This window comes from Tursiops truncatus, chromosome 2, assembly GCF_011762595.2.
Source record: "Tursiops truncatus isolate mTurTru1 chromosome 2, mTurTru1.mat.Y, whole genome shotgun sequence".
Classification (NCBI taxonomy): domain Eukaryota; kingdom Metazoa; phylum Chordata; class Mammalia; order Artiodactyla; family Delphinidae; genus Tursiops; species Tursiops truncatus.
In genome coordinates this window covers 140,001,808-140,026,652 of record NC_047035.1, presented here as the reverse complement: position 1 = coordinate 140,026,652, position 24,845 = coordinate 140,001,808, and the positions used below count along the sequence as shown (strand labels likewise).

At 46.4% G+C, this 24,845-nt stretch overlaps 1 protein-coding gene across 10 annotated transcripts; it reads right to left on the bottom strand.

The window, feature by feature from the left end:
* Window positions 1-400: 400 nt before the first annotated feature.
* ZSCAN2 (zinc finger and SCAN domain containing 2) lies at window positions 401-20,770 on the bottom strand. Of its 10 annotated transcripts, none has more exons than XM_073801419.1 (4): window positions 20,638-20,754; window positions 20,311-20,438; window positions 18,087-18,599; window positions 401-3,142 (listed from the first exon to the last, which is right to left on the bottom strand). In XM_073801419.1, the coding sequence occupies exons 3-4, from the start codon at window positions 18,487-18,489 to the stop codon at window positions 1,701-1,703; spliced, it is 1,845 nt and encodes a 614-aa protein (XP_073657520.1). In that variant the 5' UTR covers window positions 18,490-18,599; window positions 20,311-20,438; window positions 20,638-20,754; the 3' UTR covers window positions 401-1,700. The 10 variants fall into 10 exon arrangements, with proteins under 10 accessions (XP_073657520.1, XP_073657523.1, XP_073657519.1 ...); XM_073801422.1 differs by having other exon boundaries at window positions 401-1,129; window positions 1,684-3,142; window positions 20,311-20,742; XM_073801418.1 differs by lacking the exon at window positions 20,311-20,438 and having other exon boundaries at window positions 20,638-20,770.
* Window positions 20,771-24,845: the final 4,075 nt, after the last annotated feature.

Sequence of the window (24,845 nt, the reverse complement as noted above, 5' to 3'; positions counted from 1 at the left end):
ATGGAATCGGTGACGGGGATTTCACAGCCTACGTGGTTTGGTGTAACAACTGCTACTGCCCAGAGCTTCCTTGTGTCTAACTTAGTTGATTCTGGATGGAGACGGCCTCCCAAGGAGACCATTGGGAATCATCTGGCACCTCAGCCAAAGCTGCCTCTCCAAGTGTTGGCTGACAGACTGGATGCAGAGATAGCAAAGAGCAGTGGAGAGGTGGGTGCACTGGTCAAGCACACAGGACTAGGTTCACCCAAAGGTGTGCTCTTTGAAGCAAGTGATTTCTTTCCCCCTAAAGGTCTTGGACCACTTCCAGCCTGGGGCAGGAGGTGAGTTGGGTGGGGAAGTGAGGTATGGGTTTGTCAAGTTCGGGTTTTTAACACATGTGAAAAGACAGACTCAGGAAAAGAGTGGGACTGTACTTTATTAGGCAATTTGGAGCATCCACCCTGTAAGAACCAAGGTGCGTTCTGAAGGCAGGCCCTACGTGTAGGAGAGAAAAGCCTATTTACCCTCCTCTTCCCTCCTAACAAAGCCCTTCACCTGCTATCATCCTGTCTTTACTGTTTCATAGCTCAAGGACCCAAGAACAAAGCCCTGGTAGCATCCCAAGATCAAGGGCGACATCTGTAGGACAACTCTTGATTCAAGCCCAAATCTCTCCAGGGTACAGGTGATGTGTCCTCAAAATCAACACTTCCTTAAAAATAACGTTCTTTGTATACAAAAGCTACCAGACAGAATTCTAGATCTGCATATATAAGATAAAAACGACAAGTGCACAGAGTGATGATTACAGGGCCATGTATCTGGGGGGTAGAGACACAAGGCAACCCTGCAGAGTGCAGGACTGTTTCACCCTGAAGAAGACAGAAATACCATCCACCAGGGGGAGGCAGCTGGCGGCTCTGACTTCACCTCACACTCAAAAACTAAAACCCTGCAAGAATAAATGTGTCCCCACCGACCCACAGCCGACTTACCCCAGGACAGTAAGCAGAAACAAGAGCAAACACATACATCTCCTCCATTTATGCCTTCCCTGGCAGGCCCCGGGCAACTCCTATCAATGGGAAGGTACTGGGACACTGGTTCTGGGCCAGACTCCCTCGTGTTCCGGTGTTCCTGACACTTTCTAGAACGAGAAAAGGGCTTTAGCTTCATGCGGATGACTCAGAATGGGAGAAGCCCCTCCACCTTGACCCGAAATCAAACCCCAGGACACAAAGGCAGGAAGGGCCAGTTCTGCCACGGCAGGGGCCCTGGGATGCTAGCAGCTCGGGTGAAGGCACCTTAGCCCAACAACTGGCAGCAGAACGACCAGACAACACCAACAGGTTTCTGGTATTTCTCTAAAATGTGGGCCATGCTGTCTTCCGTTCCACACAGAGAAATATCCCCCCTGTTCTACCGAAGAGGAAACTGGGGCACAGAGGATGGAGAGAGAAGGAGCCAATCAAGTCGAGAAACGTGACAGAAAAAGCCCCAGCTTTCCGACCTTCCATTCCTACGCTCTGTTCTCGGGGTTTGACTCTGACCACTAAGATGATGGGATCCTAGAAATGAGGGTGAGCAGGGGTAAGATTCTGGCAAAGATCCCCAACAAGCCTTTAGGAAGAATGGCTCTTCTACAGACACATCCCTGTCTGGGGGCAGCATGGCAAGTGCCCTCCTGGGCCAGTCCCTCACCTTCCCTCTCTGCCCCTTCAGTAAAGTTTCTCCTTCATGTGAGTTCTCTGATGTGTGATAAAATTGGAGCTGTTGCTGAAGCCTTTGCCGCACTCGGGGCATTTGTAGGGCTTCTCCCCAGTGTGTATTCGCTGGTGTATGATGAGGACTGAATTCCAGCTAAAGCCTTTCCCGCACTCGGGACACCTGTATGGCTTATCTCCCAGATGGGCTCTCTGATGCATGACCAGGATGGAGCCCCGGCTGAAGCTCTTGCCGCACATGAGGCATTTGTAGGGCTTCTCACCCGTGTGGGTCCTCTGGTGCACCACCAGCTGGGAGCGCTGGCTGAAGCCTTTCCCACACTCATTGCATTTGTAGGGCTTCTCACCCGTGTGGATTCTCTGGTGCTTGATGAGGTTGGAGCTCCAGCTGAAGCTCTCCCCACATGTCAGGCACTCGTAGGGCTTCTCGCCCGTGTGCATCCCCTGGTGTGCAATCAGGCTGGAGCTCTGGCTGAAGGTCTTCCCGCACTCCCCGCACTTGTAGGGCTTCTCCACCAGGTGGGTCCTCCGGTGCGTGGCCAGGTTGGAGCTGCGGCTGAAGCTCTTCCCGCACTCGCTGCACTGATAAGGTTTTTCTCCCGTGTGAGTTCTCCGGTGGGTGATGAGGGCCGAGCTCTGGCTGAACCTCTGCCCGCAGTCGGGGCACTTGTACGGCTTCTCTCCTGTGTGGATCCTCTGGTGCCTGATGAGGTTGGAGTTGTAACTAAAGCTTTCGCCGCATTCTTTACATTCGTAGGGCTTCTCTCCCGTGTGGATCCCCTGATGCGTGTTCAGGCTGGACCGGTTTCCAAAGCTCTTGCCACACTCGGGGCACGAGTACGGTTTCTCCCCCGTGTGAGTCCGCTGATGGGCGATGAGGTTGGGGCTCCTGCTGAAACTCTTGCCGCACTCAGCACACTGGAAGGGTTTCTCTCCCGTGTGGATCCTCTGGTGGGTTATGAGGTTTGCACTCCGGCTGAAGCTTTTCCCACAGTCCCTGCACTTATAAGGTTTCTCCCCGGTGTGAGTAGTTTGGTGTCTACTGAAGTTGGAACCATCACTAAAGCTTTTTCCGCACTCATCGCATTTGTAGTATTTCTCTCCTGTGTGGGTCCGCTCGTGCGTGATGAGGTGGGATTTCCGGCTGAAGGTTTTCCCACACTGGGGACACTCATAGGGCTTCTCACCCAGGTAGGTGCCCTGAAGGCCTATGAGCTGTCCAACTTCTCTGCTCTGGGGTGGCACCTCCCCATGGTCCTTCCCCGGGGTGTTTCCCCGGGGCCCCCGGGAGCTGCAGTCTCTCTCCAAGTCACTTTCCCAGTCAGATTGTGGAATGCCTTCCCCTTCAGGCATTTCGGAGAACATTTCATGTGATTCAACATCCTCAAATATGTCTTGGTTAGAGTTCTCCCCATTTTCACTCTGGATCTCAAAATCTGAAACAATGAAGAAAATTGTACAATTTGTACTCAATTTCCTGTAATGATGAGAAAAGAAAACCAAAGGGGAAATTTAAAATGAATTAAACTTCGAGTGAAAATAAAAAAGCTAGAGAACCCTCAAAACTTAAAAAAAAAAAGACAGGTTTATTTCCTTCTAACTGGTTATCCAGTTGCCAGGTCTCATATCTTTATGGTGATCACCCAGAATTTCTAAGTCTTAAAGATGTGGGTTTCAGGTCTCTACCTGTTTCTCCACTGGGAAATGAGATCAGGTGGGAATTTCCAAATTCCTGATCAAAGGAAAGCAACAGGGTACACAGTCCCCAATACTCACCATGGTGCTCAATGCTTAGTAGGTGCTCTATTAAATTTGATGAATGAATGAATGAGTTTCTTATTGGTACCACAGATATTCCCCTAAAGCTCAGTCTCCTTTCAAATGGAGCTTATACAATAATTCTGTGCATTAAAATGTCTGATGCTTATAGTCTTATTAGTTGGCATTTAAGTAAGATACAGACAAGATGACAGGGCACCAGCAACAAGGACTCTATGTGTCTATACACATGACTGGAAACAAGTAAGTGGGCAGTTAAAAGAGCCCTCAAATTTGGGGACTTCCCTGGCGGTCCAGTGGTTAGGACTCTGCACTTCCACTATAGGGGCACGGGTTTGATCCCTGGTCAGGGAACTAAGATCCCACATGCTACGCAGCCAAAAAAAAAAAAAAAAAAGAGCCCTCAAATTTACCTGCAGTGAGAGTCTACAGATAGATCTCCTATTGGTAATACAAAATATCTACCTTCCAGAAACTTGCCAAACTACTGCCCAATACTTATCAAACGTTTGGGTGAAACAAATCATGAGGGAGGACTGCTGGAAGAACATGCATTCCCTTCCTCAAATGAGAGACTCTAAAGTCTATCCCAGGATTAAGCCAGCAGAGCTGTGGGCCTGGATCACACTGCTCTGACACTGGCAGAACTGTGTTCACTGAACTGTGTGTTGGTTTAATGACTCTGGCTGACACTGATGAACACTCTAAGAAGGGTCATTAGAAATTAATCACAGACTTCCCTGGTGGTTCAGTGCTTAAGAGTCCGTGCTGCCACTGCAGGGGGCACGGGTTCGATCCCTGGTCAGGGAACTAAGATCCCGCATGCTGCACAGCACAGCCAAAAAGTAAAAAATTAAAAAGAAATGAACTTCTATCAACTAACATTACATTGTTAATCAATATTAAAAAAAAAAAAGAAAGAAATTAATGGCTGTGTCAGCTACAAACTGGCACTTGCCATCTACCTCTACAAGGACTAAATCACATGCTGCTGCAGCTGCTGACTTTCAACTCCCCCTGAAAGGAGTTCAGGGTGGAGAGCAGAAATGAGGCCCTCCATGCTCTGGGAAAAACTGGCAGAACAGGTCTTCAGATAGTTAATATTTTCAGGAGACCATTTTATGAGCCCAATTCTTGCATCTCCTCGTATCTAGAAAAGCACTCAATTCCTTCATGGTGACGTCTGCTCCTCGGGATTAGCAGTAACCTTCACGAGACTAGCAGAAACCTTCTGCAAAAAAATATGTGCTTGATTGTGTATACTCCCCCTTCACCAAAATCACATATATACTGACCTCCCCCATTACGTCTTTGGAGCAGTTTCTCAGAGCTACCTGAGATGCTGTCTCCCAAGTTATAGTTCTCATTTTCTCCCAAATAAAACTTAACCCTCAACTCTCACATTGTGCATTTTTTTAAGTCAGCAGCTGTCAGGAACATTAATGCTGCCAGAAAGTTGTTGATGACATTGTTTATACCACACAATATCCTCTCGATCGGCCAGAGGAGGAAATTTCTCTCTGATGGAAGTATCAAAAGGAGCTTCTCTTCTGAGTGATCTGTGTCTGCCTCACGCCCCTGACTGTGGCTCCCTCTCTGCCTTGCCTGCTTGGAAGCTTGGAGCCAAAAGCCCAGAGCAGGAATACTGGATGTTTTTACAGCATGCAACTTGTGTTCTTTCATTTTTTCCTTCCCAATATTTTCTTCTTTACTATAATTTCTTTGTGCTCTATTTCTGTAAGGTATCTTCAACCCTTTTTAAAAATTCTATAGAGTATACAGAAGTCAGTCAATGCTTTTACTGATAAAGGTGATAGCCTGATTATTACTAAGACCTAACATCACACATCAGACCTCATAAGAAAGTAGTTCCATTCATAGCAAGGAAGACAATTAGCAAAATAATTACACAAAGTCCCAGTGACATTTCCATTGTTAATGCTGATAAACTGTTTAAGGTTAGATGCTCAATTCAGTGATTATTAGTCTCTATAAGTTAATGTAAATTTCCGTATATGAACATGATACAATGTGGCCTACATCTCTCAGGTTGAACCTAGGTTCCACTCATGTCTTTAGTCAAAATAAGATCTACTTAAACTTGCAATTAAGCATATAATTACATTTCATGCTCACACTGACATACATGCTGCTGGTAATCTGTGGACTCCTATAATTGCCCTTGGGCCCCCCTCCCCCAGATCTCCAGGGGATGGATACAGGAATGAGGGGCACCATGCAAGCTCCTGCCTGGCTAGGGCCAGAAATTCTGTGCTTCCTCAACATCCTGCAAGACTGCTCTTTTGCAAGTTTCTATCACAGAGCTCTGCTATTATCTCTTCTATAAGAACCTCCAGGCTGAGGCCCTGATTCATTTTCTTCAAGCTAACATGACCCAAAACCCTTTTGTGATGACCTTTGTAGTTGTTCTCTTCCAAATAGGGACAGTAGTTAATAAGGTTTTTCATTGCCCTAAAATCAGAACTGGTATGTTCCAGGCTGAGCTCAGAAGCAACAGGAAAAACAAAAACTCAGACTTCATTTTCAGTGCGATCAGGAGGGAGATCAATTTGCAGACAACAAAATACATGTAAGGGCTTCCAAAAACAGCAGAGACCGGGCAGAAGCCAAGGAGGGAAAACGTGAAGAGAACAAGCATGGAAAGCAGGAGGCGGGCGCTCTTGGGGGCAGTGTCTCAAAAAGCTCAGGCAGGAAATCACTTCCTGAGGGTCAGGGACTCACCCTCAAGTACATCGGTACATTTGGGAACTGGGGTGAGCAGGGCTGGCTTCTTTGGTTCGGAGAAGCAAGGGAGGTGAGGCTACAATTATACAGAATCACACAGATGAGCTGTGTGTGCAGGAAGCTTTCTGTTTCTGTAAAGCAGCGGAGAGAGCCTTGACTCTCCCAAGTGAATCACAGGAATTATTGTTATTGAGAAAAATGACCATTTTTCATCCCTAAAAAATGTTAAGTGAAGCAACCGCCTCTGTGAAGGAAGACCACAAAGTAGAAGTTGAGAAGAGACAACAGGAAGAGAGGAAATGTGATCTGGGAAGAAGGGAAAAAAATCCAGAGAAATGAAGACAAAACGGGGAGGAACTCAACGGAAAATAGGCACCTTGGAAAGCACAGGAAGGGAAAGGGAGATTTGAAGTGAGATGGAAACGAAGAAAGAAGTTAGAAAGATTAAAGACCAAGGGAGAAAGCGGGGTGGTGGTGGTGGGATGAATTGGGTGATTGGGATTGACATGTATACACTGATATGTATAAAATAGATAACTAATAAGAACCTGCTGTATAAAAAAAAAATAAAGTTCAAAAAAAAGATTAAAGAGAATGACAGAAACCAAAGTGAGATAAAAGGAGAATCAATAAATATATAACTAGAGTTCTCAAAAAAGGAAACTAAGCCAAAGGAATAGAACAAATCCTTCAAGTATAATCTATAAAGATAGAAGAACCCTTGATGGGACTTCCCTGGCAGTCCAGTGGTTAAAGCTCTGCACTTCCAATGCAGGGGGCACAGGTTCGATCTCTGGTCGGGGAACTAAGATCCCATGTACCCCGTGGTCAAAAAATTAAATACATTTAAAAAAAAAAAAGACAGAGGAACACTGTGTGCCAAGGAAAACTAACCCAGGGTGGTTACTAATGAGACAGGGGACAACAAGGTAAAAAGATCGAATCACTTATATGGGGGAAGAAAATCAACCAGTCTCAAATTTCTCTCCAGAAACATTCAATCCCTGCAGATCATACAGCAAGAGCTACAAGACATGCAAGCAAAGAAAACGGATGTGAAGGATTTTACGTTCAACAAAACTGTCCTTCAAGCATAAAGTTTACAGGCCAACAGCTTTGAATATACACAAGTTCACAGAATACTGCTCCTATGACCCTTCTTGAGGAAACTATTGGGAGATGAATTTCGGTCAACCACGAGACAAAGGCAATGCTAGAGCAAAAGGACTGGGGCTGAACAGATACATTTAACTTTAGAACAACGTCTAAAACTACTGTGGCAATTAGAGGGAAAAAAGAGAATGTCAATGTTACACAGACATGTAGAAATGACATGCTAACCAAAATTGGGGTTGTGGGGAAGAAACTGGGATATAGGATATATTCATTAACTGCCTCATCTGTATACCTGGGCGTCCAAAGGTTATCATTTAAAACTGGCAAATCATGTAACTGAAGTATAAGAGTCTTTAACAGTACAAAAATAAACATTATTGTAGATAAGATTACTGACTGAAATGAGGGGAGTAAGGCAGGGAGCAACTATCTCTGTCAAATGTTAAAACATAAAATCTCAATACAGTAAGTCCCCTACATACGAACCTTCAAGTTACGAACTTTCAAAGACATGAACGTGCCCCTGGATGCCAGCTGTTGTACTCTACTACTGTACTTTTCAAGGTACTGTACTTTCAAACTAAAAATGTTTTATTTTTTGTGTTTGTTTGTTATGTATTATTTGTGTGAAAAGTATTATAAACCTGTTACAGTACAATACCACATAGCCGTTTGTGTTAGTTGGGTACCTAGGCTAACTTTGTTGGACTTAATGAACAAACTGGACTTACGCACATGCTCTCGGAACAGAACTTGTTTGTATGTAGGGGACTTACTGTAATTAAAACATTAATAGACAATCAGACCAATGAAACAAAACCAAACCTCCAGAAATAGACTCAGTAGACATGTGAGTTCAGAATTTAATACATGTGAATTCAGAACTTAATTCAGGTGGCTCGTGAATAGACAGACCAGTGGAACAGAAAAAAATCATCTCTATGACCATGGGAATTTAACATATGTTGAATATAAGGGTAGCCTCTCCAATCCATGGAGAAAAGACACCACATCCAAAAGACACCAGCATTCATGATGCTGGGAACAATCAGTTAAGTCAAATGGAAAAATTTCAGTTGGACCCATACTAGGACAGATCTCAAATAGATCAAAGATTTAAAGGGAAAAAAATTAGTACTGAACTATTAGACAAGAATATGAGAGAACTCCTTTATAATGTGGGAGCCTTTAGACATGATGCTTAATTTGTGTGATTATCTTCCTCTGCCACCTCACTGCAGAGGCCCATCTGAGCAGAATCCTGACCCAATAAGCCCCTCACTGTCTGCTGCTTAAGGACCAGTCCTATCCTCCTTTACGCAAAGATTCAAGACTGTTATACTCCAGGGAAGGCCAAAGGAAGGTTGAGAGTTCTTTTAAGGTTGGTCTCTGATAACACAGAGGCACGGGAGCCTTTCTAAAGGACAGAAAAGAGCACCCTTCGGGCGATCTGACTTAACAAGGGCCTCCAAATGGGAAAAAAAAAATCACTGAGCTGGGAAGGATGAGGGATCCTGGTTCCTCCCAAGCTCCTCCTCAAGAAAAGGTGACACTGGTGAAATCAAGAGTATAGAGTATATTCAACTGTGGGCAATTCTCTTTTTTTGTGGGTGGTCAATTAAGAAAGTGAAAACTCAGAAGCTGATGTGGTCAGATAAAAGGGGAATATCATCAACATATTAATGGGTAGAGATGGGATGAGATGGTAGGAGCTGGGAATTTTCTTTAAAAAGGAACTTCACCAGTAGAAAGAGTGTTTGCTATTTCAAAATGAGCATATTTTGTGGATGAGACTGGATACAGGGAGGCAGGCTTCTGAGGAAGCAGGCTTGTGAGCAAGCGGTTGGACGGCCAGATCTCCAGTAGAGAAAACTCAGAGATGAGTCAGGCATTAAGGAAACAGGAAAGAAGGGGTCTCATTTGCTAAATGTTTTGATCTCCCCCGAAACTACTAGAGCAAATTCATAGAGACAGAAATCAGAATGGTGGTTGCCAGGGGTTGTGGGGAGAGAAGGGGAGTTAGTGTTTTTTTTTTTTTAAATAGATTTTATTTAGTTATTTAGTTATTTTTGGCTGCGTTGGGTCTTCGTTGCTGCGCGTGGGCTTTCTCTAGTTGCAGTGAGCAGGGGCTCTTTGTTGCGGTGCGTGGGCTTCTCATTGCGGTGGCTTCTTCTGTCGCGGAGCATGGGCTCTAGGCACGCGGGCCTCAACAGTTGTGGCATACGGGCTTAGCTGCGCTGCGGCATGTGGGATCTTCCTGGACCAGGAATTGAACCCGTGTCCCCTGCATTGGCAGGCAGATTCTTAACCACTGTGCCACCAGGAAAGCCCGGAGTTACTGTTAATGGGTATAGAGTCTCAGTTTGGGAAGAGGAAAAATTTCTGGAGATGGATGGTGGTGACGGCTGCACAACAATGTGAATGTGCTTAATGCCGCTGAACTATACACCTAGAAATGGTTAAAATGGTAATCTTATGTTATATATTTTACCACCATAACAAGAAAAAAGAATTTATGGCCCTTATATATCATTTTATGTACTCTTAGCAAATTTAAAATAGTTGATACCTTACTAGAAAAATTCTGGAATTAATTTTAAAAGATGAAGTTAATGCTCAAAAAGGCAGAGAATTCTTAGAAACACTATTCAATTTCTGATGGCCTAACAGGCAAAAGAAGAGTATCTTGCTTTAATGGGTATTTCCCTGGTAATTTGTAAGGTTGAACATCTTTTCATATGGATATAATTTGTTTTTATTCATTTTTAAATTGCCGGACCATATCTTTTACCTTCTATTCTACTGGGTTGACAATTTCTTATGAATTGTAGATGCTCTTACAGAGCAAGATTTTGACTCTTATCTGCTACACTGCAGACTTTGTTACAGATATTTCCTCCCAGTCTGTGCATTTTCGTTGAACTTTGTTCATAGTATCTTATTTATTTTTGGCTGTGTTGGGTCTTCGTTGCTGCACACATGCTTTCTCTAGTTGCGGCGAGCAGGGGCTACTCTTCGTTGCGGTGTTCAAGCTTCTCATTGTGGTGGCTTCTCTTGTTGTGGAGCACTGGCTCTAGGCATGCGGGCTTCAGTAGTTGTAGCATGCGGTCTCAGTAGTTGTGGCTCACAGGCTCTAGAGCGCAGGCTCAGTAGTTGTGGCACACGGGCTTAGTTGCTCCGCAGCATGTGGGATCTTCCCGGACCAGGGCTCGAACCCGTGTCCCCTGCATTGGCAGGTGGATTCTTAACCACTACGCTGCCAGGGAAGTGTCCACAGTATCTTTTTAACATAAAAGACTTTTTCTGCTTCCATGAGTTCAATTTAGCTTTGACGATTTCTGTCTTGTTTAAGATTAAGAAGTCCCACCCCACTGCAAGATTACAAAAATCCTCTCCTATAGCTGATTCCAGATCTTTTACAGTATAGATCTATAACTCATCTGGAATTGATTTCTGTGTAACTTGTGAAGTAGAGATCCAGTTTTAGTTTTTTCAAAGGGTCAGAACACTGTCCAAACACCATCCACTGAACGGTCCATCCACTGAATGATTCCTGAATTGCCATAGGGCCCTTATTGGTTACTAGACAATTGCAGCTCGGTCTAAATCAATGGATCTTGTATTTTCCTGCCCTTGACATGGGCTCTAGACTCACATGCACAGCACATTCCCATGGAATGCTTGTCCTTGAACTGGGCCACGTGTGTCCTCCTGCCTGGTCAGAGGCCTCTGCTTTCTCTCCCATGCTACAAAGCGTACCAGAATAAGTGTAAGGAAAATTGCTGTCAATATGGGGATAAGCCTGAATTTGCTGTAATTTATCTATAACAATGACATAACTGGTCACAAACTTTGGTGCTTTAATGTGTGTTAAGCTCAGAATTCTTGTAAGGTCCTTCCCCCCTGATTGTGACATACCGCTGTGTCTCAACACCATGGTCAGAGCCACTGGTCTAAAATGCAGAAGTGGGTCTGTAATTCTGATACAGCTGATGCCCAAGTGGGGCTCTCCCTATCGGGGCACTGCCCTGGCAAGACTGGCGGGAACCTGATAGCGCCTGAGTGACTGAGACCGTTGTTCCCCCTGAACTCTGACTGCCTGAAAGACAAAGCGCTGGTCAAAACAGCAAGGAGATGTTATTGGTTTAAATGAATGATTGCCAAACAGTTACGGTTATATGTTAATGTTACATCTCTCTGAGAGTTCTGTATGGTATACACTTCAAATATTTAAGTGAACTGAAAGTGTTTTTGTCTTGAAACTGAGAATTGTGGCTTTAAAAAGACATATACCTTTACAACCCTGCACCGCTCTTCACTCCCCTTATTAACAAACATGAAAGTATTTGTTCATTTGCTGTCACCAAGGGAGCATTTTTGCTGGGCCAGCAAGCTCAAGATAGGTAAGCTGCTGCCTGTGCCCACCAAAAGCCAGATGTGATGCTGAGGATGGCTGGAGAGGTCAGCTGTGACTCTCAGCTCACCTGTTGGACAAGAGTAGGTTTGAAGTTGATAATCTCCATTCCTGACTAGTCTAGAGGAGTGCTTCTCGAACTTCACAGTGCATGTGAAATCACCTGGAGATCTTGGTGAATGCAGATTCTGCTTCAGTGGGGCTGGGCTGAGACTGAGGTATGCCCTTCTAGCAAGCTCCCAGGTGACACCTATGTTTTTGGTGCATGGACCACATTCTGAGTAACAAGGCTCTAGAGCAGTGGTTTTTAAACTTCACTGCATCTTAGAACCACCTGGGAAGCTTTCAAAACTCCCTTGCCTGGGCCACACCCCCATGCCAACTAAATCAGAAAATCAGAATCCCTGGAGTGGGTTCCAGGACCCCAATGAGAAGTCTGAGAACCATAGGCCTAGCACAGTGGTTCTCAAACTGGTGGCTGAAACAGGATCACCTGGAGGGCTTGTTAAACCCACGTGCTGGACACCGCCCCCAGAGTTTCCGGTTCAGTAGGTCTGAAGGGAGGCCCGGGGATTTCATTTTTAACACACTTCCAGATGATGCTGATGGCACAGGGACCCCACACTAATGGTCAGAGGATTTATATGTCACGAATCTATCAATTTTGAGCCCCATAATTTCCCCTTTGCTCCCCTCTGATGGCAGCAGTTTCTTTTTCGGGTGGTGGGGCTTCTATGAGATAAAATGAATCTGTTAGGGACTTCCCTGGCGGTCCAGTGGTTAAGACTCCGAGCTTCCACTGCAGGGGGCTTGGGTTCGATCCCTGGTCGGGTAACTAAGATCCTGCAAGCCGTGCTATTCAGCCAAAAAAAAAAAAAAAAAAAAAAGAATCTGTTAGGAGAGGAGCATTTCCCCTTTCAGCCTGATGCTGCAACCACACTGGTCTGGGGTTATCTTGGGGAGGCTGCTGCGGCATGAGTCCACTGGTCTCCGGGCTCTAAAGGTATTTTTCCGCTTACTTCATACAGAAAGTGAGATGAGGGTGGGTAGAGCAATTAGAGAACAGTTCAAGGACAAGCTGTCTCAACTCTAGTGACTATACTTTCTGAACCGAAAATGAGGCCATACAATTTGAGAAACAACTTCTGGCCCCAGGGCCCAGGCCTCTTACAGACCGATGTGAGACATTCTGAGAGGTATGGTTTGGCTGCCAGCTATTGGAATTTGAGACATTTTGATGCTTTACAAGGACAAATACTCAAGATTGCCCTGGAAAATTGGGGTTCTCATTCTCCAAGTCGCCAGAAAAAAAAGGAAGTGTATTGGGTTTTACATCAGTAATTTGTAACCAGAAACACAGGTAACTAGTGCTTTTCATAAATGGTCTTTCAACAGGCCTGTGAAACAGGCTAAAAACACAGCTGCCAGGCGTGAACCATGTGGGCCAATCTCATCTAAAAAGAAAGAGCACAGGACTTCCCTGGTGGTGCAGTGGTTAAGAATCTGCCTGCCAACGCAGGGGACATGGGTTCGAGCCCTGGTCCGGGAAGATCCCACATGCCACGGAGCAACTAAGCCCGTGTGCCACAACTACTGAGCCTGCGCTCTAGAGCCGGCAAGCCACACCTACTGAAGCCTGCGCGCCTAGAGCTCATGCACCGCAACGAAGAGTAGCCCCTGCTCGCCGCAACTAGGGAAACTCCATACACAGCAACGAAGAACCAACACAGCCAAAAACAAATAAATAAATTTATTTTTTAAAAAATAAAAAGAAAGAGCACATCACTGGATGGATGGTCTCCACAGGACCAGTGATGCCCTACTGCGGCTTCCACGTCCAGCCCACAACAGTTTCATTTTCTTTGGCATTTGTGCGCTGGTGGCCACATCCAAGACCAGCTCCCTGGTGCAAGAGACCTCCAGGCAACTGTCCTCCCTGGGGTGTGGATTCACCATACCTTAGGTTTCCAAATCCAAAGCTTGTCCCTTCAAGTAAATGCTGCCAGTCCCATGGACTACTCCTACCAGTTTGGCTGGATAACAACAGGTGAAAAAGGCCACCTACTGGTTTATTCTCAGGCCATGAAGGGAGATATCCTTGAGCCTGTGGAATCTGAGAAACGGCAATAGTACCCACCTCCATACTCAGAAACATGTTCTCTATGTTTATAAACATCTTGGTTAACAGCATAAATATGATAATATTCACTGAGTTTGCTGAATATAAACAAAGGATTAATACAGAGCTTCCAAGAATGAAAACCTAAGAGTAGGTGCTCTCTTGCTGGACTAAGCTGCTTGACTTGCCTACCAGCCTAAGAATTCTCCCAGGTCTAAGCTGCAGTCCTACCTAGTCTCCCTTTCTAGATTTGGAAATATACCTGGCTACGTTCTGCCAACTTTGGGCTTGACCTTTTTTTTTTTTTTTAAGATATTTTTGATATGGACCATTTTTAAAGTCTTTGAATTTGTTACAGTATCGCTCCTGTTTTATGTTTTGGTTTTTTGGCCACGAGGCATGTGGGATCTTAGCTCCCCAACCAGGGACTGAACCTGCACCCCCTGCATTGGAAGGCGAAGTCCCAACCACTGGACCGCCAGGGAAGTCCCGACCCCATTTTGTTTTAAAACAAACCTTAGCTTGGCTTTCTCAAGGAGAGGCAGATAAGCCTGGAAGGAAGCAGCTATCTGCCTCCTTCATGGACCCAGCAGGTGAGCTTCTCCACACCTGCAGGGAGGCTCGAAGGATTCATTTCCTCATCCCGACAATACTTACTGGGTCCCCACTATGTATAGGGCACTGTGCTGGGTACTGTGAGAGCTTAAAAAAAAAAAAAAAGAAAAAGGTTAAGAAAAAGATAGGTTCCTTGACTTTGGGGATTTTATAGGTTCCTAGAAGAAATAAGATGAGTATTCATACAAATAGAAAACAAGACAGAATACGATACAAAGCCAAAAGAGGAGGAGAATCCAAATGTTCTGGGGGAGATGACTTCTAGCAGAGGTGATCAGAGATGCTCTCAGGCGGGTGGAACTGGGGACAGGAAACAGGGGCCGGAAGGACAGCTTTATGGAGCAGGTCTCCAAAGGTGTGCACTCAAAGGAAGACCAGGATTTTATCACACAGGGATGGACAAGGCCACTCCAAGTCAAAACTCAGGAGCACAGGTGAATGCCAGCAAATACAGATTAGATTATGTTCAAGAAACAGCAAGATCTGGTCTGAATGAAGCAAGAGCTGTGGCAAGGGGATCAGAGGAGGACCAGCCATGGGCACCTGGGCCAGGTCACACAGGGCCACGGGCTGCGAGCAGGACAAAGAGGTCATGGTTGATTTGGAGACACTGGGGAACTCAAGAAGATTTTTAAGCAGGAGAGTGCCCGATCACTCAGGTAGGAGTGGAGCAATGCAGGGGAAAGAGGCTGAAGGCAGGTCCCCTTTGGAGGCTGCTGCGAGAGTTCAGGTGAAATACCAAGAGCCTGAAATAGGGCTGGGTGTGGGGATCAAAATGCCCTTGGGAAACACAAAGAGAGATGAGCTTTACCACTTAAACTATTAATATAGGTCCAATCTCAACTGGAATTTTAAGATATTTTAACTGTGAACACCTAGAGGTGCCTGCTAGTCAAATATTAAACAACCACTGTCTAACCAGGCCTTGAAAATGTGCTGGGTAAATGTGACCAAAGGTCCCGAGCTAGACAAACAGACTAGAGATCAAGTGGTCTTATGTTGAGTAAATGTTTGAGAAGGGATGGAGATCACTGAAGAGGTTCCTCTGAGTAATCATAAGGCAGGTCAGGAGCATGTGTTAGACAAATGAAAACCAACAAAGACGATCTCAATGGCAGAAATGAGAGCACTGACAAGCCCACTCAGTCTGGGACATTCCCCATCCGGGATGTTCCGTGAAAGATGAAAGGCACAAAGCCCCTCCAGCAAGCCAGGTGGGGAGGGCTGTCACAGTGGGAGCCTGTCATTGCCTCAGAGACACCTGATGAGACTTGACGCCCTGCTTTGTGACTTCCCCAACTGAACAGTAACCCCAGAGGTTTCTCCTCAGCCTTCCACCCCTCTGGCCTCTCTTTAGCATCTCACTGAAGAGCCTGAGGTTCATCACAAATTCGTTACATAGTAAACAGGTTTTTAAACAGGATGAGAGGCTTTTGCTTTTTTACGTAGGAAGAGTAAAATTAAAAGCTATTTTTCAGGGCCAAAGAAAATCAGGTATTTTGCTTCAAATAAAACCTGGGATCTACCAAACACACGTGGAAGCAAACAGACTGGAGTTTGAATGCTGGCTCCATCACTAACCAGCTGTGTGACCTCAAGGAAGAGCTTGACCTTGCTGAACTTCCATTTCCTCATCTGTAAAATGACAGTTCCACCCACCTCACGGGATTATCAGCAAGATGGACATGTGAGGTGCTCAGTGAAGGCCTGGGCTCACAGGTGGCTCTCCATGACCACCCTTTTCTCCAAAGGACAGCTTTATACTCACATCTCCCAAGTCCCTGGGCATTGTTACAACTCTGTCCCCAAACCACCTTCCCTTTCCAGCCTTCTGAATCCTCTAGACTAGATGCCTCTGAGTTAGTCACCTTTGTCTTACTCCTCATCTGCAGCCCCTCTTTCCAACATCCCACCGGCAACTATGACTTTGCATCAGATGTGACGAAATGCTTAAGAACATTAGCCACGTCCTCAGACCCCTGAGCTGGCATCCTGGTTCAGCCTCGTACTAGCTGCGCGACCTTGAGGGAGTCACTTATCTTCCCCAGTGATGATAATTCCGCTTGTCTCCAAGCTGCAGCACAGCTTCCTGCACCCAGGAGTCGTCTTCCAGGATCATGGCGGCGACCTCCTCCTCCTGGTCATCTTCCTCTTGAGGGACCTGGACTAAGGGGCTCAGGGGAGTGGTTCCTCTCAGCACCTCCGAGGCCATCATCCACGTTCTTGGGGGAAGCACTCAGGCTTCTAACCTTGACCTTCAGTCTTCTCCAGCCAGGCTCTCTGAGAGTTTACGTGAGTTTTGCATATCAGATGCTAGGCACGCTGGCTGGCCCACAAAAAGGATCCATCAGTGCTGGCTAGGGTTACTATTAGTTCTTTCTCACATGCGTCCAGTCTCCTCCTCTTCCCCTGCAGTCCCCACCTTGGACCCACCCCTATCACTGCCCATCCAGCATCCAGACGGCTTCCTGGCTGCTCTCCTCACTCTGGCCTCTCCCTCCTGTAATCAAACCTGCATCCTGTTGCTAAATTCAGCTTCCTCCCATGCCCCTGGGGCCCTAGTTTAGAATTTGCTGAGGCCAAAGACATTTGGTCTAAGCCTCACCCACCCTTCCCCCAGACCCTATTTCCTACCCCTTCCTAAAAACACACTTTCCACTCCAATCAGCCAGCCTTCCTTATATGGTCATCCCACCGATCCCACACCGGTCCACCCTTCTGAGCCTCAGCTCCACTGGGATGCCACACCCTCCCCCTGCCCTGCGCCTTTCCAAACCCCCCTCCAGCTCAACTCCTGCTCAAGTGCCACATCCTCTGTGAAGCCTTCTCTGACCTCTCCTCTCCTCTCCCCACTCCGTTCCCTGAACATTCCCACAGAGGCAGCCATTGGTTCCTGGGGGTCCTGAAACAGTCCTAGGGGCACAGGTAGATCTGAAGTAAATATCTGGTAAGCAAGGCAGCCCAGTTTACAACTGAAGACCAGAATGGAGGCAGAGTGGTTGAACGGCGTGCATGGGTCCCACAACGTATTAATAACACAAGAGACAAATATATTAACTGTTGCAAAAAGCTCAGGTTTGGAATTACTCTTTTAAGAGCCTGGGATGACTTTATACCACAGATAAGTCCCTAGTTATTAGCTGGTCATTCACCTTGATTTCACAAAAATAATCACTTTTTTAAAACAGGATTTGGTTTTTCTAATTGCTGGAACTTAAATATTTGGAAGTTTATTGCACAACTGGGTGAAAGTGCCAAGGGGTGGTTTATGGGGGTCTTCAGCCCCTCACCCCATAACCTCCATCAGCTTCCCAACCGCTCCAACTACACACAAAAAAACTGTGCTAACTACGTAAATCTGGCTCTGAGAATAGTCCTCTAAGCCCCTCTTATACCGAAATTCTGGAACTGTCACTGCACACAACCAGGGCATTTTGGGGTGACAATGTGCTGATCACCTGCAGACAGAGTAGAGGGATGGGGCTGACCCGAACTCAGTCCTGGATACCACCTTCTCCTCCTCTGCAAACACCACACTCTTCCATCTCAGAGGGCTGCTCCCACCCTCTCCCTACGAGGTTCTGCATCTCACCACTGTCCCGAAGGGTCTGGGTCAAATCTTCCACCAGGGCCACCGCCTCCTCGCTGCTCTCGGGCCGATGCTCTTGCAGCCAGGCCTGAATTTCCCTTGGCAGCACGGTCAGCATTTGCTCCTTGGTGTGCACCTCTGGCCTCAGCCAGCGCCGGCAGAGCTCTCGAAGACGGCCAAGGGCACCCTGTGGCCCTCCGGCCACCTCCTCATGGGGGCTGCCCTTGCCGGCGCTCTGGGGAAAGGGCTCCGACTCAGGGCCATCCTCCTGCAGCACAGCTTCCTGCACCCAGGAGTCGTCTTCCAGGATCATGGTGGCGACCTCCTCCTCCTGGTCATCTTCCTCTTGAGGGACACGGACTAAGGGGCTCAGGGGAGTGGTTACTCTCGGCACCTCCGAGGCCATGATCCACGTTCTGGGGGTATCACTCAGGCTTCTAACCTTGACCTTCAGTCTTCTCCAGCCAGGCTCTCTGAGAAGACAGCACCCTCCTCAAATTTCAACAAGGAGTCTGGCTAAGAATGAGAAAGAGAACTAGAATCAATAAGTAAACTGTCCTAAAACAATCTAACTCACAGCAGCCCAGGTCAGGCCACCAAATGATTCTTACATCCGCAAATCAACAGAAGTTTCCTGTCCCTCTTAAAGGAAAAATGGCTTATTCCTGAAAACATCTCTATGGCAAGAGAAGTTAAGAAGAATCACAAGCACGAAAAATAGAGTATTTTTCTTTCCAAAAGACCAAAGCATGAGTAACAGAAATTCAAAGTCCTCGCAAGAACCCAGGACTGAGTTATCCTGCCCTAAGTCAGTTCAGACTTGCTGCAGAGTGACCTTGACCTAACATACAACTCAGTCACACAACCTCACTGACCACCTAATAAGTAGAGATAATAACACCTATCCTTCTTATCTGAAGGGGACCTCTCAAGGATTTGCAAAGGATCAGATGTCAAGACACTTTGACGCTCACTGGAAGGAAGGAAATACCTCAACTGCATTATTACCATATTCTAAAATATGAAGTTTTAAAAGGTTTGTACTCTTAGATCCAGCCTTGGCCCCTCAGGAATTTATTTTTTAAAATAACCATCTTTGTAAAGAGAAATTTATTTGCAAGGACACACAACTATAACATTGTTTCTAATTGCAAAAAGAAAACTTGACACCTTAAAATTCCAGCAGCAGGAGAATGGTTAATTATGGCACATTCATACAGTAAAATATATTAAAAACTATGCTAATGTGGGACTTCCCTGGTTGAGAATCCTCCTGCCAATGCAGGAGACACGGGTTCGAGCCGTGGTCCGGGAAGAGCCCACATGCCACGGAGCAACTAAGCCCGTGCGCCACAGCTACTGAGCCTGCGGTCTAGAGCCTGAGAGCCACAACTACTGAGCCCGTGTGCCACAACTACTTAAGCCCGCGCGCCTAGAGCCCATGCTCCCCAACAAGAGATGCCACCGCAAAGAGAAGCCCGCTCACTGCAACGAAAAGTAGCCCCCGCTCGCAGCAACTGGAGAAAGCCCGCGCACAGCAACAAAGACCCAACGCAGCCGAAAATAAATAAACAAATAAATACAATTAAATAAACTGTGCTAATGTAATAATGGCTACCTTTTGAGGGACCGTTACTGAGAAGGGGCTCAGTGGAGCTGGAAATGTTCTATATCTTGATTTAACAATGGTTGCATAAGAGCATACATATGAAATTTAAGATTTGTGCACTCTGCTCTATGTATTTTTTAAAATTTTAAAATTATGCTGACAATAATTATTAATCATTAATTATTTAAAATAATCCTCATAATATGAAAATTAATGGATAAAAACAAAACCAGCAAGGCAAAAAAACCATAGACACAGTATGACCCCAATTCCTTTTAAAAATGAACACATACACAAGGAAAAGAAAAAACCTGGACAGAAATTCTACAAAATGTTGAGCAATGAAATGACAAATTATTTAAAATAAAGACTAAAAGGCAATGAAAAGTTATTTTTAAAAATCGTCACTACATCGTAGACTCAGATAACCCCCCCACACACAAAAAAAAATAGGGAAGGAAAAACTTTTTAAAAAAAGAACAAAAAAGAAAAGCTAGTGGAAGCACCGAAGCTCTCAATATGTATTCACCAAATGGCTCAAAGAAACACAGGTATAACACAACTCTTAACTGGGAGCCCGGGAAAAACCGTTCCTAATCAGTTAACTTGCTGTCTCACCTGGGGCAAGCCACGCCCCCTCTGAAGCTCAGTTTCCCCATCTGTAAAATGAGCTGCTCGGGATGTCGTCCACTGTGCCTTCCAGTCTAAACTCTGCGCCCCTGGTTGGATGTACACGGAGCTCACCGCTAGGGAGAAGAGTCCATGTCCGGTCGCTGAGCCAACCGGGCGCCTAAACCGGGGTAGCGGGGGCCCGCGGGACGGGGACAGAGCCCCCGACGCCCCTCCCCCAACAGGGCTGCCCGCACTGGCTCCAGGCCCGTTATCTCCTTGCCTCGGGCTGCTCTCCCGGCCCGCGCGGCTCCAGCTCTGGCTCTCCGGGCTCACCTCTCCAGAGACCAGATGCCAATCCCGCTGTCGTTCCGCGCGCAAAAGCGCCCCCGGGCACTGCCCGGCACCTCCGGAGTCAAGGTGGCTCAAGCCCGAGGGGCACCGAGAACAATGGACGGGAGAGGCCCGCCCTCCGCCGCGCTCATTGGCCACCGAGAACTGCACCTGGAAACTCTGCTTTCCTATTGGCGGATACGGACCCAGCCGGGCGGAGGGAGGGAGCCTGGGCCAAAGGCATTGTGGGAGGTGTAGTCCATCGAGCAAACTCCGACCGCGGGACACGGAGCAGAGTTTGGGATTGATACCCTGTGCAGTGCGGTAGGGCCAGAGGAAGGAAAATCTGCCGACTGGCAGTCAGGACCCCAGTGTGGGCCAGAGCTGTGACCTGGGATGGGTCATTTCACTTCTTTAAGTCCTCCATATAGTTCTCTATGAAAAGGGAAAGTTGAATGGACGCTCCCTTTCAGCCGTGAACTGTGAGGCAAGTAATTTTGTCAGGCCCCTCGACGGCCGAAAGTAGTCCTTGAGCAGGAAAGGAATCCGCTCGGGAGAAGTCCCTTCCCGCCGAGCTCGGCGCCCCTCCCACAGCTTGCAGATCCACACTTGCACCTGGCTTTTGCACACCCCTTTGTTTTCACACGTGGTGTTTCAGGGTCTGGAGGAAAGCCCTGTCCCGCCTCTTCTGCAGCAGAACTCCCATTCTTTCGTGTATCTCCTCTTGCATGGAACCCGCCCCATCATCACCTCCCTCGCAGGGACACCGCCCCTAGCACACATGCTCGAAGTCTCCATTTTAGTATCAATACTTACTTACCCAGTGTTACTTATTGTAAGTGTCAGCACAGGGAGGTGAGAGTGGGAAATTGGCTTCTACTGTGGGGTTCCCACGGTTGGCGCTTTTAAAGAAATGGCTGTCCCATGACAGCAGGTGAGTAACTGCCTGGAAAGCCAAGGGAGAAATATAAGAAAAGAGAGAAAGATACTTTTAACGGCCTGTGATAGAACAGTGGTGTATTTTTGTACAGAGCAATTACTGGGGGCATGCACAATTAAATGACTACATTTGTTTTAATTTTCATTTAAATTTCATTTTCATGAAAATTTCATTTCATGAATGTTTGAGACATGTTTCATGATTATTGGTGATTTTAATCTCATTTTCTATGAACTGACTGTTCCTATCTCCTTCCCTTTTTTTAAATTGCATTTACTCGTAAAAGCTCTTAGTATATTAAGAAAATGATTCCTTTGTTTGTCATAGAAGTTGCTGCTAGTTTTCTCTCTTTGCTGTTCGCTTTTTGCTGTTTTTTTTAATATAGAAATTTGACATGTTTATGGCATCAGATTTGTCAGTCTTGTCTCTTTATAGCTTCTGAGTTTTGTGTCACTCTTAGAAAGTTCTGTCCACCACTCTAAAGATTATTTGAATTTTACCCATTTTTCAGTAATTAACCTCTTTAAGCATAAAAATGCAAAGTGAGGTTCAGCTGTTGAATGGTACATCCCTGGTAGGGTAGCATCTTAATTTATTAGCCCAAAGTGACCACATGCAGACAGCCCGACCTCCAGGCTGGCCTAAGAAGTCTGCACTGAGTGCCCGGATGCAGAATTTCCAGCCACCACCTCTCCAGTGGTCAGCATTCCTAGAAAGCAAGATCTCCAAAATGATTGAGGATGATAATTCTTGGACATGATCTTATATTAACAAAGTTTGTTTCTCCACTTTTTCATCCTCATGAGGAATGGAAATTTACACAAAAGGGAAAATATTTGTTTGCTTGGGGTGGGGGGTTAGAGGGTGGGATACAGCTGAAACTTCCCAGCAGCCTAAGGGTTCATTTTTCTCTGCTTCTATCCCAAGCCAACTCATGACCACAAGAAACTGGCACCATCTTGTCACAGGAGAATCCTGGACCCAGCCATCTCTGTCCTGTGCCTGATTCTCTGAGAAGTTGGTCCTGGCCAGTGTGAACTTCCCTACATTTAGATAGAGAGCAAGTCACATTTAAGACCAAATTCCTGGCATAATGGTTCTGGTACCCAAGCCAGTGCCCTAAGACCAGCCTGGGGCAGCAAGCAAGCCCGGAAACAGCCCAGTTCAGTGAGTAGGGTTGGTCCTCCAAGTGATTCCTTTCTCCATCCACCAAACCACAAGGATGACAGAGGCTCCGTTCTACTAGTGAGCACTCTTGACTAAAAGCTTCAAAGGACAGCTCTGGCTAACTTAAAAGGGACTTATTGAAAGAAAATCAGGGAACTTACAGAGTAAATGGGACGTAAAGTATCAGGCTTGAAAATAGTTAGGGGCCAAGAAAAGGAGAGTAAGGCCCCCAAAACCACAGCAACAACCTCTTAGCACAAACAGCCCAGTCTGCCCACCCCATGAGCCCTAGTGATGCTACAGCCATCTCTGTTTGCCTGCCTTCTTCTCAAGGTTCCAGACCAGGGAAAGAGTATTTGGTTGGTTGAGTCTAAGTCACATGCTCACTCCCTGGACCCACCAGGGGAGAGAGGATTGGGTCTGGCTCCTAGATTTCCTTACTGTTACTCCCACACAAAGGTGAGTTCTCCAATCTGGAGATTGAAGGCCTCTAGGAAAAACTGTACAGGCAGAAACTACATGTGTCACTACTTGTCTTTAGATGTTGAGCGAGAAGGAAACTCACCCCAAGGAATGCTCGGCCTAAGGCCTTTTGGGAGCTCCCAGCTCATCTCAAGTTGATGGAGGTGAAAAAGATGGGGATGGGCAGATCCTGCTTTCTGTAACACCTAGTTAAAATCAGGGCCAGTGGGGACTTCCCTGGTGGCGCAGCGGTTAAGAATCAGCCTGCCATTGCAAGGGACACGGGTTCGATCCCTGGTCCGGGAAGATCCCACATGCCGCCGAGCAACTAAGCCCATGCGCCACAATGGCTCAGCCTACGCTCTAGAGCCCGGGAGCCACAACTACTGAAGCCCGCGTGCCTAGAGCCCGTGCTCCGCAACAAAGAGAAGCCACTGCAGTGAGAAGCCCGTGCACCACAACAGAGTAGCCCACGCCTACTGCAACTAGAGAAAACCCACCGCAACTAGAGAAAGCCCACGCAGTAACGAAGACCCAATGCAACCAAAGATAAATAAATAAATAAATTTATAATAATAATAAAAAAAAGCAGGGCCAATGACACCTGAGCAGATGAGGCAGAGGGGCCTTTGGGCCTTGAGGATGCAGGAAGTAACTCCCCCTACCCAAGACCCCCATCATTGCTTAATCTGTCCTCTGTGACAGAGTAAGAAGGGAGACTGCTCTGGTTGTGCGAAAGGAGTGTCTCATTTTTGCTAGTTGTCTCACTGTTACTTAGTGGCCACATAGCCCGGCCACTAAGTGTGATTGGGAAAAGATCATTTAAAGGAACAATGTTGTAGGATGCTGTAAGACCAGCCTAAAGAAAAAGAAAGGACTAAAGAGGGGCTCCATTGTAGGAATGCCCAGACAGGAAGAGAAACTAGAGAAGGGGATCAGGGAAATGTTTATTTTAAAGAGAGAAAGGTGAAATTCGGTCCAAGGAAGTGTTACTGAACAATTGTGAAATTAAGTATCACATGACACATACCTGTGTAAAAAGAAGAGCTAGAGCAGGATTTTTTCTTTTTTAGAATGGAATTTTTTTACCCCCAAGACCAGTATCTTTTTCTGTTTTTTATGAATGGTTTGTATTTAGTGTGGCAGAGGGAGGCCCTCTGGACCTTGTGTTGCCCCTCGGCGGATGCCGACTTTTCTCTTTCTCAGCTGTCTTGTGCTGGCCTGGGCTCCTCTAGCCCGCTGGTGCCAAGAAGGAAAATGGATTTACAACCTCCGGCCCGTTCCCATGCCCTATTCTGAACTGCTCTATTCAAGGATATTTCTGGGGAGACACAAGTGTGCTCTGGGCTGGACATAATGACTCGGGAGGTGGCCTCAGTGTGGGGTGGTGCTTGCCAGGACACAGAGGCCCGGGTGGCATCAGGGGTGGCTTGAGAGGTGTTTTAGAGGAAATCTAGCTCCGTAATCTTCAGTGTCCCCCAAGCTATTACAAGTAAAGACTAATTACAAAAAACAGGAAGAAAAAAGGAAAAAAATTAAATACCTGCATGTTCGTGCCCACACATACCACGCCACATCATACTATACACACATCACACACTACACACACTAGTGTATCCCTAGGCTAGTTCATAGGAAGAAA

Bases quoted from the DNA above. Each gene is read 5' to 3' on its own strand.
- ZSCAN2 (XM_073801418.1), bottom strand. From the start codon at position 18,489: ATGGCCTCGGAGGTGCCGAGAGTAACCACTCCCCTGAGCCCCTTAGTC. The intron at 3,143-18,086 runs GTGAGATGCAGA...TCATTGTTTCAG, and splicing joins CCAGACCCTTCGGGACAGTG to ATTTTGAGATCCAGAGTGAA.